The sequence below is a fragment of the Periplaneta americana genome, chromosome 13 (assembly GCF_040183065.1).
Source record: "Periplaneta americana isolate PAMFEO1 chromosome 13, P.americana_PAMFEO1_priV1, whole genome shotgun sequence".
In the NCBI taxonomy this organism is placed as follows: Eukaryota; Metazoa; Arthropoda; class Insecta; order Blattodea; family Blattidae; genus Periplaneta; species Periplaneta americana.
In genome coordinates, this window is record NC_091129.1 from 169982406 (window position 1) to 170002650 (window position 20245).

Genomic DNA, 20245 nt, shown 5'->3' on the forward strand with positions numbered 1-20245 from the left:
GCCAGATCATGTCGGGATCCTCACGTAGTATCCCCAGCATCTCAGTACAGTAGCAACATCTTCTTTCAAAGTCACGACTCTGGGGCTCCTGCACAAGCACCGTATGATATGGATGCCAATGCAATGGTTGGTCTGCAGGATGTGGTGCACGACGTCCCTACTGATAGCCAAGTCTATGGCCGCTGCAGATTGTCGGATAACTTCATCTTCGTTAAGTGTCCATCACTGGTCTTGCCCGCCGATAGACACACACACTTCCAGTCAACTCCAACCCGAGGACTATGCGCTGGAACACTTGGGGGCTGTATAGGCGACAATCCAGAAACCGATCCCTGTAGTGTCTTCCCTCTTCCTGAATGTTGCCACTGGCCTCCACTAGAGGCCTGCACAGGCCAAAATTTTTAAGCCTGACCCAGCCCAGCCCAATCTGAACCAGACCCGAACTTGACCCAAAACCCAATATCAGCTTAATTATTATCACCTGAGCTTGATCCAAAACCCAGGAATGGCTTAGAAAGACACGGAGAAGTACAGAATCAAAACAGCGTTGTTCATTTAGCTACTGTTAGCAGAGGTCAGGAGCAACTGCAAGAGATATGACTCCAGTAGGAGCATGAGAAAGAGTAATCTCCCAGTCTTCCAGGTAAAACAAATAATAATCCATGCTGTTTATGACAGAGTATAGACAAGACAAGTGCCATTACGAAATACGAAATCGAACTAAACAATAACTTATGATACTGGTAGTCTATTGTTCTGGATGAGTGTCAGGTGGACTTCTATCATGCATGCATTAAAATCTTCCTATAATGTTTTTATTCAGTACATAATTCGCGAAAAAGAAATGATTTACGTTTTATAAGGCCTGAACCCGTGCAAACGTCTAGCTCCACATGGAGTTGGACCATGTTGATATGTGTAACATCATCTACACAATTATGCAGTCTCTCAGAGATTCAAACCATGAATGATTACTGGCACCAAGTACATCAGGCATGCTTTTATACTTGCTGCTGACGAGCATTCTGGTGCATATGATGTTTCGATTCATTATGTATTTCCGATTTGAAGTAGTAGTGTTAGTATTAACTAGTATGTTTTCAAATCATCCGGAATAAGATTTCGAAAATAAAAGATACTTAAAGAGAAATTGGGGATCGAACTCAGAACATGCATACAAACCCAATGCTATAGCGATGTGCCATGGATGACCGTGACTGACATCCACTTAGAAATGTCTGTCAGTACTCAAACGCATCACATGTATCTATAATTTATTCTCAATCAATCTACTAGATTGTGTCTATTTATTATTCGTAGTTGGTTTTCAATAGTTGCATAAACTACAACACAAGCTCACTGAGTTTTAAAATTTCAAGAACTAAAGTTACTCTGCGCTCGCTCCTAGTCGTGTTGTGTGGAATGTCAAACAGTTCGTGAACAGCTTGAGTCAGACACTCTGTACATAAGTCAGGGCTGTAATCGATGACATTAAAAACTGGCAGGCATCCAGTCACTATTTGAGGCATTCAGAGCTAAGTAGTTTTGAGATAATAGGACTTGAAGTTAATTTGCTCTAGTGCATCATTTCCCAACCTGTGGTTCGCGAAACACCAGGGGGTTTGCCAAAACCTTTCCGTAATGGCAGGTTTCGAGGTTAGGCCTATTACTGTTTCCTTCATTTCTGCGGCATTGTCATAATAATAATAATAATAATAATAATAATAATAATTATTATTATTATTTTTTAATTAAATTAACCCTATAATGCCCCTTGTTAATTTGTTAATATGTGTAACATCAGGAATTTATCACATTATTTCCACAATAAATTAATATTTACCGCAAATGCCTGATTTACAGTTATGTAACAATGTTAGGAACCGGAATGCTTTTGATTTCGCTACAATGGAAATTTAGTCTGGCAGCTTCTTTGTGTTCTAACAATACTAACAACAGTACCGCGACCCGACTAAGGAACGGTTACATGGCGGTCAGGCCTTTGATTTTAGATGTTAATGTGGAATTTCAACAAACTTACCTACATTTAATTTTGTATTTTCAACAATAGCCTACTTCTTCTTTCCTTGTGGCAAATGCAGTAAGTTGTCAGTTGTGTATCAATCGTTTCCGTTCACATTAAAATGGATAACTGGCTGAAAAGTGGAAGTTTGAAAGGGAAACAGGGTTTAACAAAATCGCAAGTTAGTGTTGTGTCAACAGGTCATTCAGCTTCTAGTGATATGTGTCAATCCAACAAAAGTGAATCGTGTGTAAAGAAAAGAAAGTACAATGATAATTATTGTTGAAAAGACAACCTGGTGGCATTGGATATTAAAAAAAAAAAAAAAAACAATGATAATTATATTAGGTTTGGATTTTCATATATAGGTGACAAGGACTGTCCAAGACCACAGTGTGTTGTTTGTGGCGACATTCTTGCTAACAGTAGTCTGAAACCTTCTCTACTTAAACGCCATTTAGACACTAAACACCCCACCCACATAAACAAATCTGATTTTTTTACACGAAAAGCTGACGAGTGAAAATGTGATTTAACTACTTTTGTTTCCACTGCAAACAGTGACATTGAGAATGCTCTTGAAGCGTCTTATCGCGTTAGCTACAGAATTACTAAAACTGCAAAACCTCATTCAATAGCTGAAGATTTAGTGCGGCCATGTATAAATGATGTAGTACAGTGCATGCTTGGAGAATCTTTCACAAAAAACTCAATATGGTACCACTGTCTGACAATACGATCAATGGCTGGATTAAAGACATGGCAAATTATGTCGAAAATGAAATTTTGGAAAGAGTTTGTGCCAGTTCTGCTTTTGCAATTCAACTTGATGAATCGACTGATATTGCCAATTTAGCCATTTTGTTACTTTTCGTCCGTTATATTAATGGGGAGTCTGTAGAAGAGGAGCTACTATTCTGCAAACCCTTAAAAGAGAGAACTATGGGAGGAGATATATTTAAGTTAACCGACAAATACGTTCGCGAAAATTCAATAGACTGGACTCTCTACGTAGAGATGGTGCGAAATCTATGACAGGGTGTTATTCTGGGTTTGTTGCCAAAGTGAAATCAGTAGCATAAGTGTTCATTGTCTCACACTGAAGTTAGGTGGCTCTCTGGAGGCAGACTGTACGAGCTTAAAGACGAAGTTTACGTTTTTCTCACCAGCCATGCCTTTCACCAAACAAAGCGCATGGAAGATGAAATCTAGCTTCAAGACTTTAGCTTATTTGGCAGATATTTTCTCAAAAATTAACAGTTTAAACTTATCTCTCCAGGGGTCAAATATAAACGTTTATATTGTGCAAGACCATATCGAATCATTCATTATAAAACTTAATTTCTGGGAAACGTGTTTCAATAGTAATCAAACCGAGTGCTTTGATACCCTTCACGACTTCCTACGACTTCCTAGTGGAAAGTCATCTTTCTTTGGACGAAAATGTCAAGAACATGGTTAAAGAATATTTGAAGGGACTTGGAAAAACCTTCAGAGAATATTTCCCCGCTATGTCCAATAATAACAATTGGATTCGCAATCTCTTTGAAGAGTCAACAATTTTAGAATCCACATTAAGCGTAGATGAAAAAGAGCAGCTTCTTGAAATTTCCACCGATTTTCAGTTACAGAAAAATTATACATCTTTGTCATTAATTGGTTTTTGGTTGAGTTTAAAGGAATTCCCAGTGTTAGCGAATAAAGCCATAACGGCTTTATTAGAGTCTGTATAGGCAAGTTTCTATCTGATGCTTCTCCAATTCTCTGAGGGCTAAAGCAAGGAGATGCACTATCACCTTTACTTTTTAACTTCGCTCTAGAATATGACATTAGGAAAGTCCAGGATAACAGAGAGGGTTTTGAATTGAAAAGGTTACATCAACTGCTTGTGTATGAGGATGATGGAAACATGTTACGAGAAAATCCACAAACTACTATATTAGGGAAAACACGAGAATTTTACTTGAAGCAAGTAAAGAAATAGGTTTGGAAGTAGATCCCAAAAAGAAAAAGTATATGATTATGTCTCGTGATCGGAACATACTACGAAATGGAAATATAAAAATTGGAAATTTATCCTCTGAAAAGGTGGAAAAGTTCAAATATCTTGGAGCAACAATAACAAATATAAATTATACTTGGGAGGAAATTAAACGTACAATAAATATGGGAAATGCCTGTTATTATTCGGTTAAGAAGCTTTTGTCATCCAGTCTGCTCTCAAAATACACTGCTGAAAACAATTAGAGGAACACTATGAATTATTTAAATATTTTTTCATTGGATAAAGTTAAAGACAGAAATTAATAAAATATATCATTTATGGTTATTTATGGCCACATTTATCTCCATGTCAATAAAAACAAATGAATGTCAACAAACAACTTTTTAAAACATTGCACTATATAAGAAATTGACCAGCCTCATGGTCTAGTGGTCAGAGCTTCTGGCTATAGTTAATGAGGTCCCGGGTTCGATTCCCGGTTAGAGGACAGGAATTTTTCCTTAAAAGGGATTATTCCTGTGTTCGTCCATGGTCTGGAATTGAGGTTAAGTTTAGATTTAAGACCTCTCCTGGCACCACATTATCATAATCCTCCTATCACATCATCGGGGTAATGTAACTCTGCCTTCCAGGCGCCCCAACCTCGGAAGTGGGTTACAACTAAGCCATGGCCAGGAGAGAAGACCAGAAATGTCGAAAGACAACCTGGTGGCATTGGATTTAAAAAAATATAAGAAATTGAATCTTGTCCTTCCTTATCAAACTTAAACACCCGTTATAAAGGTCTAGTATCGTGTATGGCCTCCACGACATTCGATGACAGCTTAGCATGCTCCCTATGAGATTCTGTATTTCCTCTTGGGGATATTCTCCCATTCCTCCTTTAGAGCATCTCCAAGTTCCTGCAAGGTTTGTGGAGCTTGATGTCGGTTCCTGACTTTCCTATCCAGAAGATCCCACAAGTGTTCAATAGACTTGAGATCCGGGCTGATCGCTGGCCACTCCATTAACTCCATTTCATTCTCCCTTAGGAAATCCCGCAGAATGTGCCCTGGCATTATCCTGAACAAACAGAAATCCAGGGCCTACTCCAATGGCAGCAGGTACTAGATGGTGTTCTAGAACGTCCTCGATATACCGGACAGCATTTAGTTGCTGGGGAACAATTACGAGGTCCGTACGATTGTTGTACATAATTTCGGCCCACACCATTATGGAACCTCCACCGAATCTATCAATTTCCTGTACAGCTCCTACAGAAAATCTTTCCCCTGACTGTCTCCACACCCTTAAACACGTGTAAGATGATACCTGGATTCGTCCGAGAAGAGCACAGACTGCCACTGGTTCAGGTTCCAATCCGCATGGTTTTCAGCAAATGTAAGTCTTGCTGCCTTACACTCATTTGTCAAATGCTGTTTTTAACAGGCCTTTTTGGACGAATATTCTCTTTTCTTAATCTGTTCCTTACCGTGTGGTCTGAAATCCGAATTCCGGAAGCCATACAGAGGTCATTCTGCAGGTCTCTTGTAGTTTTTGTGCGCCGTCGAAGAGCAGCTAGGACAACGTATCTGTCGTCATGGGGCTTGTTTTACACTTATGGCCCTGGCTAGCTCTTCTACAATACTGACCTGTCTCTCTGTGCCTGTTGTGTAACCTGGACACGACTGAAGGAGAAACCTCAAGCTCTCTAGCCACTTGTCTGTCGTAAAAGAAATAGAGCATGATACACTTCAAACTCATTTAAATGCCTCATTTTGTCAGAGACTTTGATGAACAAGACAATAATCAGCATCCGTCACTATAGTAACGTCAGAAAGTTTACCAATTAGAAGTTGTCAGTGCCTTCCATAATCAAAGATTTCTCCATATTTGTTATTTCAGGTAATTACTCTGTATTTAGGCCATGGATCTTTAAAATTTGTATCCACAGATTAAATTAATGTTTCAATTTACATACTGTCCAATTTTCAACATCACAGCTTCAAAAACCACTAACTTATTCAATTTATTACAAGTGTCCCTCTAATTATTTTGAGCAGTGTACCTGAAAGTTAGAATTTATAAAACAGTTATATTACCGGTTATTCTGTATAGGCACCGTGCATGGATCTCAAAATCGTACTGGTGACGCCACGCAGTGTCTCAATTCCTAATTAACTACAGGCTCGCAATCATTCACTAGACATGCGGCTTTCTGCCGATAAAAAGTTGTAATATTAGCAAGAATGGGTTCATTGGTTCATAGCGTTCTGCTCAAGGGCAGGTCTTTCACTGAAAAGCCAGCAATCTCCAGTCTTTAATTATTTTATAGACTCAGTGGAAAGTTCAGTACTGCTAGAGGAGTGTAAAAATGTAACTACAAAGTTCCTGAAATATCAGTGAAGTTGTTTGGCATTTAAATCAGATTTCAGACCATTGAATGAGGGTGAACAGTCATATTACGAAAACATTGATATACTTATATTTGATGTCATGATGTGCGTAATATTTGTGTGTATAATGTCTCTATAAATTACGTATTTTAATGTGATTTAATTATAAAAGTAGTCTTAATTACACTTCCTGAATAATGGGCGACTGGAAATTCTCTAAAACACAACACATATGAACAGTACCTTCAACATACTATCTCTGATTGATGTTCTGGCTGATATGTACATCTGTTATCAAGCTGTACATGCCACTTGACGATATGTGTCAGAGAAAGAACAATATTGTTTGTATGCATATGAAGTCTGACTAGTGTAATGTGTAGCTAGTCGGCGATATATGCAATGGAAGGGAAAAGGAACTGGCCACTCTATCCCATGATATTCTGGCCTAGTTGCCTCATAAGTGGTGCCTTGTTGGTATCACTTGTAAGGTTCAGACTTCTCTTTGGACAGTTGCATAAACAACAAGATCAACATGCGGAAGCAGTTCAATTGATAGTTCGTGTAAAATGTTATACTGTATATTTTAATTCGCTGAATGCACCTTTCAACATGAATTCGAACACTGGCAACGCTGTAAGTAGTTTCGACTTCTTCAGCTGTTAATTTACCATCATGCAGATACGGTGGAGTAACAACAATGATCCCTTTATCGGAGAGGTTTGTTATTATCCCGGGAAAACCTGACTTCATCACCACCTTCTAATAAAGTCAATAATCCGCAATCAGTTGTTATGAATGTGTCACTCGATCTGCCTCGGTAGCATTTAGATTTGAAGGCCACCATCTGATCCACATTGGGTGGCTGTTCCACTTCTGAACAATTAATTGTCACTCTACATTTTTCAATATTGCAGGCATTGGTTCCTGAATACTTTTTCTGCTAGGCCAAAACCCAAAATTACAGTAACCATTCTGAATGTCAACAACATTAAAGTGGCGATAAAAATACATTATAATTATAATTGTACGATTAACTCCGAACATCACCCTCATAGCAGAATACGACAATCCAGTTTTCATTTTAATTGAAAAATGATTAGACGATTCTCTTTACTAATCTTACTCTTGGACAGAAAGCTTTCGATATGAAAAATTCACTAATAAAAATGGCCAAAATAATATTTATGGGGCATTTCGATTATCTATGGTAGCTATTTTTGGGTTAAATGATAGAATTAGAAATATTTCTTATTATGATTCTACGGGTATGATTGTGTTTAATTGGCAGCAATTTTAACAATATATTCGAAACCACAAATGTCACTCCCATTACGTCTGGTAGTTCTGTCTCATATTTTATTGTAGAATAATTTCGGAAACCTTGCATTTCATTAAACATATCATCTGTTCCTGAACGCTTGTCATAATATTTCTTATGTGACTTCAGTTCAGCATGTAATGGAATAGACACTTGCGTAGACAATTCACACAATTCAATTGTGAAAGAAAAAACAAAATCACTAAGAATGGTTTCATTTACTTCTGCCTGTATGGCTACTTCATTTTTCGAAATAACACTTGTTGAGCATTCGCCTTCTATAAAACTTTAATTTTCATCTTTTCTTCTTCTTTATGCGTCTCTTTCGTACCTTCCCGGAGCTAGTTGAGATGAGGCAGTCATTTTCTTGTAATCTTTTATAAAAATACTGAGAACGGTATGCTAGTTTTGGGGGTGTTCTGATCTCGTTCCCAATAAAATGAATACCGCAAATTCTTGTTGCGGGTGTTGGTTTCCAAGGTGAACCATCAGCACTTGAAATCAAGAATTAAATATCGATATGAACACATTTAAAAATAAGTATATTATTATTTATTGTTGCTAATATTATACATAATATATATGTAAAGAACTCAGCAATTATGTGCTTTTTGAAATTTAAATGATAAATTCCTGTCGTTAACTTAATGGTTATTTATAAACATAATACTATATGCATTCTATTTTTTATATCAGGCCTAGTATATAATAATACTATGATTACAAGCAGTGTAGCCTTATTTACTTTCGTCTGCGTACTGCTTGGATCCACAATTAGCGTTGTTTCGCTTCAGTTTTCTGTTTTGGGAATGAATAAAAACAATATCAGTTGGTGTCTTCCTATAAGCATTACTACACTCAAGAACACAGCAATTTGCATTACCTTTCCGCTTTTTAGGATCATCCATATTTATAATCATTTAACCTGAGATGTTAAGTATATTCATACGCTTCAATCACAACTCTATCGCTGCTGTCTCGCAGTTAGTAACAACAGTCGCCACCAGAGGAGCTTGCACGGTGCCTATAGTTGTAGAAATTGGACTCTCACTTTGAGAGAGGAACAGAGGCTAAGGGTGTTCGAGAATAAGATGCTTAGGAAAATATTTGGGGCCAAGAGGGATGAAGTTACAGGAGACTGGAGAAAGTTACACAATGTAGAAGTGCACACATTGTATTCTTCACTTGACATAATTAGAAATATTAAATACAGGTGTTTGAGATGGGCAGGGCATGTAGCTCGTATGGGCAAATCCAGAAATGTATATGTGTTAGTTGGGAGAATGGAGGGAAAAAGACCTTTGGAGAGGCCGAGACGTAGATGGGAGGATAATAAGACTGGATTAATTTTGCTCAGGATAGGCTTATGTGAGGGCACAATGAACCTGCGGGCTCCTTAAAAGCCATTTTTAAATAAGTAAAAAATCAGTATATTTCATAAGCAGTCCAGTATGGTATACTTATGACCACGTTTGTTAAAATCTGTAAGTGTATGAGCCATAAAAACAAGTATTTGCATAATACTGGCACATTTTATTTAAAACTATTTCGAAATTAAAAATCATAAACTTTTCTACTGAGCTCTAGAATATAAAAAAACTATGTCACAATCAAAGAGAAGGGTTCATGTACTTTCGAAAAACATATACTGTTTGACATTTATTTTTAGAAAATAAAATGGGTTACAAGTTGACCATTTCATGGAATTGCCCTAACAGTAAAAAGTTAATGAATTAAAAGAATGCGCAGCTAGGAGAACTGAATACTAGCCTGTAATGCAATCTCCCATTGTGGTAAGTCTACAAAGCCATAGTATCCAGGTTCACACCCCGCACATCTTTCAGCCTTAGGGGCTCCACACTACTGGCAGCTGTTTCCCCTGTCAGGATCATGTCATCCAGACAGAAAGGCATCTGCACATCCATCAGTTCTGAATGTGTCAGCAGGAAGTCCATTGAGGTACTGGCCATTACTTCCGTTGCATCATCGTGCACCACACAGTGCTTGGTGTTCTCTGCTGAACCATCCTGCTCGGTGCTCTTGCACGAACAGGCTGTCAGCATTTCTTGCTTGGCCTCACTCAAAGCCGTGAAGAAGCCCGTCAAATCCCCACTTGACTTAGGCGCAAGGAGGCGCCCAGCAGACTCCACAATGGTGGGGTACCTTCCCTTGTGGTGCACATGCCACAGCATCCTGTCTAAATCATCTGGCAGCTGGAATGTGCGCAGGTTCCTGGCCTCGTCGGGGATGTCCTGCTCAGAGCAGTAAGGCAACTGGACGGTAAAGAACTGCAGCCTGTGGCTGCGCTTGGCCAGTCTCTCCTTGAGCAGGTGCAAGGCCACCACGTCCACATTGCGGAATATGCCTTCCTGCGTGCAGCACTTGGATGGCGAAGACACCACCATCACGAAGTCTGCACGTGCAAATGCATCATTGCACCACACAAACGGATCCTGCACAATTCACCAGTAGACTGTAAGATTCCTTTGGTGCAGCCAAGACAGAGAAGACATGTGTTATTATCGACATTAATTAAACATGTGGGAATTTCTTAATTGTCAGTATCATACTGGTTAAATATTTTTAATAAAGCAAGTCTGATATTCTAGCAGGGCTAGCTGAATTGCATTTTAAAATGTCTTAAAATTAGTTAAGTGGTCACACTCACTTGCATGTGAAGTAGTTAAAAGATGAAGTTAATTCCCACAACTGACACACTCATAGCAGATGTCCATTATTATGAAGCCTAGGAACATGGCAGCCATGGACACGATAAGGCTTTGGTACTAATGTTGTATTATTTATGCTAAGCTCTAAGTATTTAGTACATTATATGATACATTGCTAACACTATATTAACAGCAGAAATTTTAGTTTTGTAAAGGTAAATCTTATAAAGTTACATATTTTATTTCAAAATTATTCCTGCAGAAGTACCTCAAGTTTTATAATGAAAACACGTATCTTGCACAGTGTAACACTACAAAAGATGGTGCTCAATTACTGAGATCTAGTAGTAAGAACTAACCCTCAGTGAGTAAATCAAGATGCTAATATTTCGGTTCACCGGTTGTATCAGTGTGTTGTCTGTTTACTTTGGTTTGCTGTGTCTTTGTTCCAGTGTGTTTCTTTGTTTCAGTTCAGGTTCTTTTACTTCAGTCTGCGGTGTCTTTGTTCCAGTACAGTTTGCGGTGTCTTTGTTCCAGTACACTTTGCTGTGTCTTTGTTCCAGTACAGTTTGCTGTGTCTTTGTTCCAGTACAGTTTGCGGTGTCTTTGTTCCAGTACACTTTGCTGTGTCTTTGTTCCAGTACAGTTTGCTGTGTCTTTGTTCCAGTACAGTTTGCGGTGTCTTTGTTCCAGTACACTTTGCTGTGTCTTTGTTCCAGTACAGTTTGCTGTGTCTTTGTTCCAGTACAGTTTGCGGTGTCTTTGTTCCAGTACACTTTGCGGTGTCTTTGTTCCAGTACACTTTGCTGTGTCTTTGTTCCAGTACAGTTTGCTGTGTCTTTGTTCCAGTACAGTTTGCGGTGTCTTTGTTCCAGTACACTTTGCTGTGTCTTTGTTCCAGTACAGTTTGCGGTGTCTTTGTTCCAGTACACTTTGCGGTGTCTTTGTTCCAGTACACTTTGCTGTGTCTTTGTTCCAGTACACTTTGCTGTGTCTTTGTTCCAGTACAGTTTGCTGTGTCTTTGTTCCAGTACAGTTTGCTGTGTCTTTGTTCCAGTACAGTTTGCGGTGTCTTTGTTCCAGTACACTTTGCTGTGTCTTTGTTCCAGTACATCTTGCGGTGTCTTTGTTCCAGTACAGTTTGCGGTGTCTTTGTTCCAGTACAGCTTGCGGTGTCTTTGTTCCAGTACAGTTTGCGGTGTCTTTGTTCCAGTACAGTTTGCTGTGTCTTTGTTCCAGTACAGCTTGCTGTGTCTTTGTTCCAGTACAGCTTGCGGTGTCTTTGTTCCAGTACAGTTTGCTGTGTCTTTGTTCCAATACAGTTTGCGGTGTCTTTGTTCCAAAACAGTTTGCGGTGTCTTTGTTCCAGTACAGCTTGCTGTGTCTTTGTTCCAATACAGTTTGCTGTGTCTTTGTTCCAGTACAGTTTGCGGTGTCTTTGTTCCAGTACAGCTTGCTGTGTCTTTGTTCCAATACAATTTGCTGTATCTTTGTTCCAGTACAGTTTGCGGTGTCTTTGTTCCAGTACAGCTTGCTGTGTCTTTGTTCCAATACAGTTTGCTGTGTCTTTGTTCCAGTACAGCTTGCTGTGTCTTTGTTCCAATACAGTTTGCGGTGTCTTTGTTCCAGTACAGCTTGCTGTGTCTTTGTTCCAATACAGTTTGCGGTGTCTTTGTTCCAGTACAGTTTGCTGTGTCTTTGTATCTGGCAAGCATGCTGAACCCAGAATAGATCCATGCAGCTAGGCTTACATTGGATCACTGTGCACACTATGTGCGATTATTATTCTAAAGCGTTTTCAGAATAAGAAAGCATATAAGGCAGAGCTAGTTCAGGCCAGTCTATGATGACTAGCCAGTGACAGTGAAGCGGTGTTGCCAAGTTAAATCGTCGCGAAGTCTCGTTGAAGCATAATGTATTAGTTTCTTTCTTGCACACACAATATTTATGCCTAGGAATGAATTTTAAACTGTGGCATTCGATAGAGCTACATATACTAAAATCAACTGTACAACAATGGCAATTGTATGTCAACTGGTTCACGTGTTATCGCTTTAAGACTAGACAGAGATATCCAACCTACAGCATAGAACATATTTTGCTCTGAAAACCCTCTCTGTAAACGAAGATTGATTCTGTTTATTTTAAAATTCAAATGTGGACTGTTTTCCATTGTGTGATGTGTAACTTACCGTAACAATGTCTCTTGAAGGGATTGCAATTGGCTCTGGTGTTTCACCTGTTATACATAAAAGGATAGTACTACACTCACAAGCAAGGAGTATGGTATTTTCTGTATATAATTTTTCTGAAGTACTAGCTTATGATGCAGTGCATGTCAGTTTTTCACAAACAAAGAATCTGACTGCAGAGGCATGTGGTTTAGAAGTGTGTATGTTATCTCATATTCTTGGACAAGACAAAGAGACAATTAAAATAGGTGGTATACTTGGATTTACTATAATATTCACTGCACCCCAACTCTGGCTACTAGCAACAGCCATCTATAATGAACACCAATCAAAATACCCCTCATTTCTCGTGAAAAACAACTGAATAGACTACAGTGGACTATAGTGGACTTTATGTTGTCAGCAAACAGCTGGATACATTAAGAAGATTGATTGGATTTACCTCTCTTGGAAAATAACGGAAAACAAACATGGTAATTATTTGTATGTATTACTTCATCGTACGATATTTGAAATATATTAGTAGTATGTGTTAGCAGTGCCATTATAATAGAACGTGGAAAGAAGAAGAAAGCTGAGAATAACCATAAGTACAATTTTCACTTTTCATTGAATATTATACATGGTATAAGACGAAATATTGCATAAACATATGAGATACTTGGATGATATTGTAAACATAAACACTCCGGCCATAGAGATTAAGCTGGAGAAAAACAACTTTAACAGGGATGGTGGACTACAGCTCAGTCAGGCATGGACACCGGCCTTGGACCAGCTTAGGCCCTCTTACAATCAAGGTCATGAAGATCACGGACAGAGGACGGCAACCGATTCCAACCGGCAGAACAGGGCTCGCCGCCCGCCAAACCTCACACAAGAATCCCGGGAGGGGCGGAGCTTACGAGGAATGACATTCCCGGCCCCGGATTGGCCGATCCGCCAACCAATCCCATTTCACCTGAGACAGCCTAACATCTATATAACCTTCGACTTTCTGTTCGGACATCACTTCCCGGAAGATGGCTGCAGAGATAGCAGTTGAAAGCTTGGAGCATTCCAAAATCCTAACTCAGCTGATATCCCGCAAAAACATATTAGCGAACCAACGCTGAGAAAGCCTCAAATCATACATACTCCTGCCTCTTTTCCCGTGAATTATACGAAGAGTATTAACGACATTCTTCCATAAGAGCATTAGAAAACTTTATAAGATGAAGCAAATTAATTATATTTCACTTTTAAAATAAATAGAGGCATGCTAGGAACGAGGAGATTTTAAAATTCCAAAACTCAATTTCTATTTTAAAAACCTTTCATTATATATATATTACACTTTATACGTTTTTTCTAATATATAATTTTACCTTCAATATATTAACGACATTATTGGGTTACGGTTTTCATATTCACTTCTGTATAACTACCTTCACTCGTAGGTTTATATTGCCACAGGCCAGAATGATAGAACATAGAATCCTGGACCTCTAGGTAGATATAAGCTTGAGGATTAAATTAAATTAGATAGGCTTGATTTAACAAAATAAAAGAAAGTCATCTTCTATTTCAATATTAAAAATTGATAAATCTTCTCACCATTCGTGAGCTGCCACAAGGGACAAAGAGTATTTAACCACAGAAATGTTTACTGAATTAGACCTACATATGAACAGATATGCTTATGTTCTTATAGCTGGATTCTTAGCCAAAATATGGAACTCTGGGCCTCTAGGTATGTAAAAATTAGATAGACTTAGTTTAACAGAGAAAAATAAAATAATCTATAGTTTCAGTATGAGTACTGAGTTATATATGAACACACACATTATGATTATGTTGCATTATAGCCAGATTCATAACCAGAATATAGAACCCTGGACCCCTAGGTATGTATAAGCTAGAGAATTAAATTAAATTATATAGACTTCATTTAACAGAGGAAAAATAAAATACTTTTCAACTTCAATATCAATACTAAATTACGTATCTACAGATATGTTTACATTTTATTATCACTAGATTCATAGGCTGTCCCTACAAATAAACTGTATCTCATCTTTCTTCTGGAGAAATAAACAATAATAAATTCAGCTTTGCTGTACAAAGAAGTCTGAGACAGAATTAAGACATTCTTTCTCAGACATTAGCAAAGTAAATTTCTACATCTGTCACTTTATTTCGCAAGTTAGTGACTCCAAGAGCTACTGATCTGTGAAGCGAAGAAGTAATAAAAATTGGGACAAGAATAACTTCAGTAAGAGTAATTATATTTAAACATTACACACAATGAAGGAACAGATCTCGACCTGCCCGCTTGCTGCTGATATTTTCTGTCATCTGTTGTCTCTGTCTTCCATGTCTCGTGCACCAAGCATTGTGTGACAACGTTGTACTGCTGCTAGGTCATATGCCTTCTTATTCTGAAACTACTATAGTCTGACAGTGATCTGGGTGGTATTCGAGAATCCGATGCTGACACATGTGGCATTCTAGAGAACCAGATGAATGCTTGATAGGTCTCAGGGCCTGGAGCACCAAGTTCTTTTTATACCAGCATCGGAAACTTATATTGCCTTCAAGACCAGAGAGGGTCCCAGTAAGTAAGTGCCAAGCCACATTTCTGGCCAAATTGAACTAATCATGCCATCTCATGGGAAATAACATATTGAAGGTTGTGGTGTCAAGAGTTTCAACAGATGGCTCTATTATTCGTTTTATGTTCCTGCCCTAAAACTTCTTGCATCTTCTGTAACTGCAAGACAGTGTCAAGCAACAAAGGAAGTTTGAAGGGAATGGCGCACAGGAGGGAGCTGAAGTTTCCTAATGATTCAAATGGTGAAGGCAGTGATTATGAATATTTGCCACTTTCTGAAGAAGAATTAACATCAGAAACTGAAGTACAGGTAAGTGTTGCATGATATTATATTTCCCTCAGAGTGTTAAATGTAGATGTGTTGGTTGGACAAAGTATGGATTTAATTTCAAAATAAGATGTTTCTAATTATTGCTTTTTTATTATTTATTTAAAATTATATTACTATCCATTAATGTCTGACGTAATGTTCCTTTTATTACCTTATACAAGTCAAAATATTCTTGAATTTAAAATTCTTGCTTGGCATTTTCTTACCTTATATTTGTGTAATATGTTGCTTGGCATTCTCTTTCCCTAAATATTTAATATTTATGAATACATTACCAGATTATTGAATTACCATTAAGTACATTTCTGGGTAGTATAAACATGTGAACTAACTTGACTTTTATAATACACTATTATATCACTGGAAGAAAAAATTCATTATTAAAATGTTATTGTTTCAACAATATCAACAATATATTTCCTTCAGGATGACAATAGACCTATTTTGCCAGGAAAGAAGAAAAAGAGTCAGCTCACGGCAGATCTCCATTCAATAATCCTGCAAAACAGCCTATATTGAGGAAGAGGGTGCAACATATGAAGAAGGTTAATCGAAATAAAAAAATAACAAATGAAGGTCGCAAATATATTTCAACAGCAGATAAACCTGTCGCTTCAGCAGCAAGTGTCCTTTAAGATGTTTTGAATTAGATGCAGATATAATTTTAAAAGTGTTCAATGGATTCTGAGATTTAGGAGATTATGATAAGCAAAATGCTTACCTCTTCGACAGTATTGAGGCCAGTAATGTAAAGCGACAGAACAAAAAGAATTCCCCAGAAAATTGTTACAAATGAAACAGAATATTTCATTTTCAGAATTAATATTAATGGAAGATCAGTGAGAATTTGTAAAAAATCATTTATGAGCACTGAATTCCTTCAAAATCATAGAGGGCGGATGAACAACAGCAGAATGAGTATGGAGTTTGGACAAGAAAGAAAGGGAACGCAAGTACAGATTTCGGAGTTTATCTCTGCCGGTGGGCGACGTCATAACTGTGGTGGAGAGGAAGAGGGAAAGCAGCAGTTGTACTAGCACTCAACAATGACAAGTGCTCAAATCCCAACTACCATTCACCGGCAGAGATAAAATCCGAGATCTGTACCATGACGTAAGACAGAAAAATGTGGGACCTGTGAAAATAATGAAAAACAAATTTAAAGATGTAATGAAGCTAATGGAATATGTCCCCCCAATCCACCATGGCTTTTACCTCAATTTGATACCTGATGATGAAGGAGAATATGATGTAAAAGATGAATTTTAGGTTATTGTTTCTTTTGTGAAGTAATTACGTTAATATAAAGTTTCTTTTCCTTAAAAAGAGTAAATAATAGTTTAAATGATAACCATTTCTAACGTTAATAAAACTTCACACTATATAATTAGTCATTTTTTTGGCCAAGATAGTGTCAAGTCACAGAACAGTATACATATAAATATCAATTTTTAATATAAAATAATAAAAAACAAGTTATGTATAATATATTTCACATTTTAATTTAAAATATATCAGGGAAACTCATTGCATATTAGAATCAAAATTATGTTTTTTCTTTCATTTGAGGATTTGATCAAGCATTCAACTTATCTCATATCAAAAGTGTAAAAATGTGGCTTCATCTCAGCCTAATTTTAAGTATTACACATTAAATAAAGGGCAGGTGGTATGAAAGGGGAGAAAAAAACCCTCTGCAAACTCTGCTTTGTTCATAACGCTCTGGCTGGGATGGAACCCCATAGACATGGCTTTGTGTGTTTCATACCTTAGTTTCAGTGCCAGGGATGTCAAGCTGGTCCAGCAGAGCTTCCACATTGCAGAAATTTCTTAAATACTGTGTGAGCTCCAACACACATTTGACGTGAGAGTTCCGGGATGGTGTGTACACCACCAAAAGCACAGGTGACTTCGTATCTGGACAGAGACACTCCAATGAAATTAGAAAAACTGTTATACTAGTTTGCACCGAATTTCAAATAATTATTATTAAATTAAAAATGCTATTACTTTTATTTTATCCGAATGAAAATAATTTTAAATACTGCTTGAGAGAAAGATTTGATAAATCATCAGCTCCCCAGTGAGGGTGACCACACGGATCCTGAATACAGTTAATTATAAACGTCCTCCCTAATTTAAAGTTTAAATAAAAACCAGTTGGGTCAAAATAAGGAAACTTTATTACTATAAATGGTATCTTAACAGTGGGAATTTTTCATTTTTTGAATAACATGTGTCTCAAGTGGCGTCCTTCACTATCAATGCATTGTTGAATGCGACTTCGGAAATTCTGCATCACTCTAACTAGCATTTCTTGAGGAATAAAACCAGTTTCTTCCTGTATTGCATTTCTTGGGTCTGGCAAAGTCCTCGGCCGATGTTTGAACACCTCAACCTTAAGATGCTCCCAAATAAAAAAATCGCAGGGTGCAAGGTCTGGTGATCGTGCTGGCCAGGGGATGTCGCCACGTGAAGAAATTAAACGTCCGGGAAACATCTGTCTCAGGACATGGAGAGAAATCTGAGCTGTGTGAGAGGTGGTTCCGTCCTGCTGAAACCATACCTGGTCAATCTGCAGCACATTGAGTCTTGGTGCCAAAAAATTGTTGATCATAAAAGTGTACCGCTGAGAGTTTACTGTCACAGTAGCACCATCCTCTTCAAAAACGTAAGGACCAAGTATCCCAACCGCGCACCATACAGTAACACGGTCATTATGTAGAGGTTTTTCATGAAGTTCACGAGGGTTCTGTCCACTCCAATATCAGAAATTTTGATGATTCACGCATCCCAATAAGTGAAAATGTGCTTCATCACTAAAAAGAACCCAGCATCTGCATTACACATTAAGGCATCTTAAGGCTGAGGTGTTCAAACATCGGCCGAGGACTTTGCCAGATCTAAGAAATGCAATACAGGAAGAAATTGGTCTTATTCCTCAAGAACTGCTAGTTAGAGTGATGCAGAATTTCCGAAGGCGTATTCAGCAATGCGTTGATAGTGAAGAACACCACTTGAGACACACGTTATTCAAAAAATTAAAAGTTCCCACTGTTAAGATACCATTCATAGTAATAAAGTTTCCTTATTTTGATCCATCTGTTTTTTATTTAAACTTTAAATTAGGGAGGATGTTTTGCTGCACCCTTTATAACACACCAACTTATGCCATAATTATTTTTATAAATACGCACTTCCTAATCTTTTTTCATATTATTAGTAACAGTTAAAAATACAGTGAAACTTCTCATTTATAGACATCGAAGGGATTGTTAAACAGCTGTCCGTGTCCATGTCTGAGTGTGCCCGTAAACGAGAGTTTAATTTATCATTATTTCTATATTATTTCAGTTGGAACATAAAAATCTGTCTGTGTATGAAGAGTGTCCGTGTCTTGGGGGTGTCTATAAGGACTGTATTTGACTCAGTAATGAAACATAAACACGCGTAATTTGTTTCAAATATATATTCTATTCATCTTGCAAAATTTCTAGTTGTTCTTTTCTTTTAACATTATCACAGTGTGGTACTTTTCAGAATATATTTTAAGTAGCAAAATTTGTAAAAAGTCTTTTCTGCACAAAATACGATCTTAGAAACCCTTAGTATTAAATGTTTCTCATGAGTATGACTGTATGACTAATATTTTAATAAAATTCAAAGGCTCATTCTGTTATATGAGATTATAATATCAATAAATTTTATACATTCAATGAAAAGAAAAGTTACCCTATCATTGTTAAAAGTTTTCAAATGCTACTGCTTAGGTGCTGCAGCCACAAAAAATGACCACTCTTCTGTAGCACGAATTTTTTATAAATTCATTCGGGCAGCACAACTAGGGAAAGGATGTTTATTTTGCACTTTTTTGTGTCTAAGACTGTGCATATGGTTATTCAGTCTGAACGATCTAAAACTTCAGCAACTGGCACATTAAGGCATAGCCATATCAATCACATACTGTGAGATAGTCGCTTCCTTCTTCTTCGCCTCCAGACACACAAAATGAGCAGAACCAGGAGTATGAGCACCACGCAGCCAATGGAGGAAGCAATCAGTGTCTTTGTGACAAAGCTGTCTGCAACATTGTCAAGACACACATGGTTCCAGTTCTGTTATAAAGTCTGTCTGTTCATTGCCATGAACATATGTAGTATTAAAAAAAATTAAATACAAATGGAATCCAGTCCATTTGATAGACTAACAAAACGGATCAAGATAAAAAAATTATTTCAAATACAACAAAATTGTTCTTTCATTTCAATATAAATAGAATTAGAGGACACTTACAGTGACTTTTTGGAATCAAACTTAGATATGAAAAATAATTACATAAAATAACTGAATATGAATTCAAGGGGAAGCATCACTGAGTTCTGGTTAATTTTCTTCATTTTTTAAATATGATACCAAAAAATGTACAGGTTCTTGAGAAATACTGTAGTTAAGATTTCTTCGCCATACCTTTATTCTAAGTTAGAATTCCAGTTTGTCCCATGAAAGTGGTTGCTTATCTTTTAATGCTAGAGTGATCCAGGTGCTATAGCGCTTTCAGAATAAGAAGGCATATGGCCTAAGCCAATTGAGTGCTAGCAGCAGTGCGACGTTGTCAGAGTTGTCACACGGTGCACGAGACGTGGAAGACAGAGACAACAGATAAAGACAGAAATATAAGTTGCAGCTCATTGTAGCGAGCGGGTGGGTCGACATCTGTTCCTTCATTATGTGTAATA

General features: G+C 37.6%; 1 protein-coding gene across 2 annotated transcripts in view; it reads right to left on the bottom strand.

Annotated features, from left to right (window-relative positions):
• Positions 1-8253: 8253 nt before the first annotated feature.
• LOC138712627 (uncharacterized) overlaps positions 8254-20245 on the bottom strand; it is a 42900-nt gene continuing 30908 nt past the window's right edge. For both annotated transcript variants that reach the window (XM_069844596.1, XM_069844595.1), the window contains exons 6-8: positions 19474-19590; positions 17278-17426; positions 8254-10177 (exon numbers count right to left, since the gene is read on the bottom strand). In XM_069844596.1, coding sequence (XP_069700697.1) covers positions 9524-10177; positions 17278-17426; positions 19474-19590 — 920 coding nt within the window. In that variant the 3' untranslated portion in view covers positions 8254-9523. The remainder of the gene's footprint in view (positions 10178-17277; positions 17427-19473; positions 19591-20245) is intronic.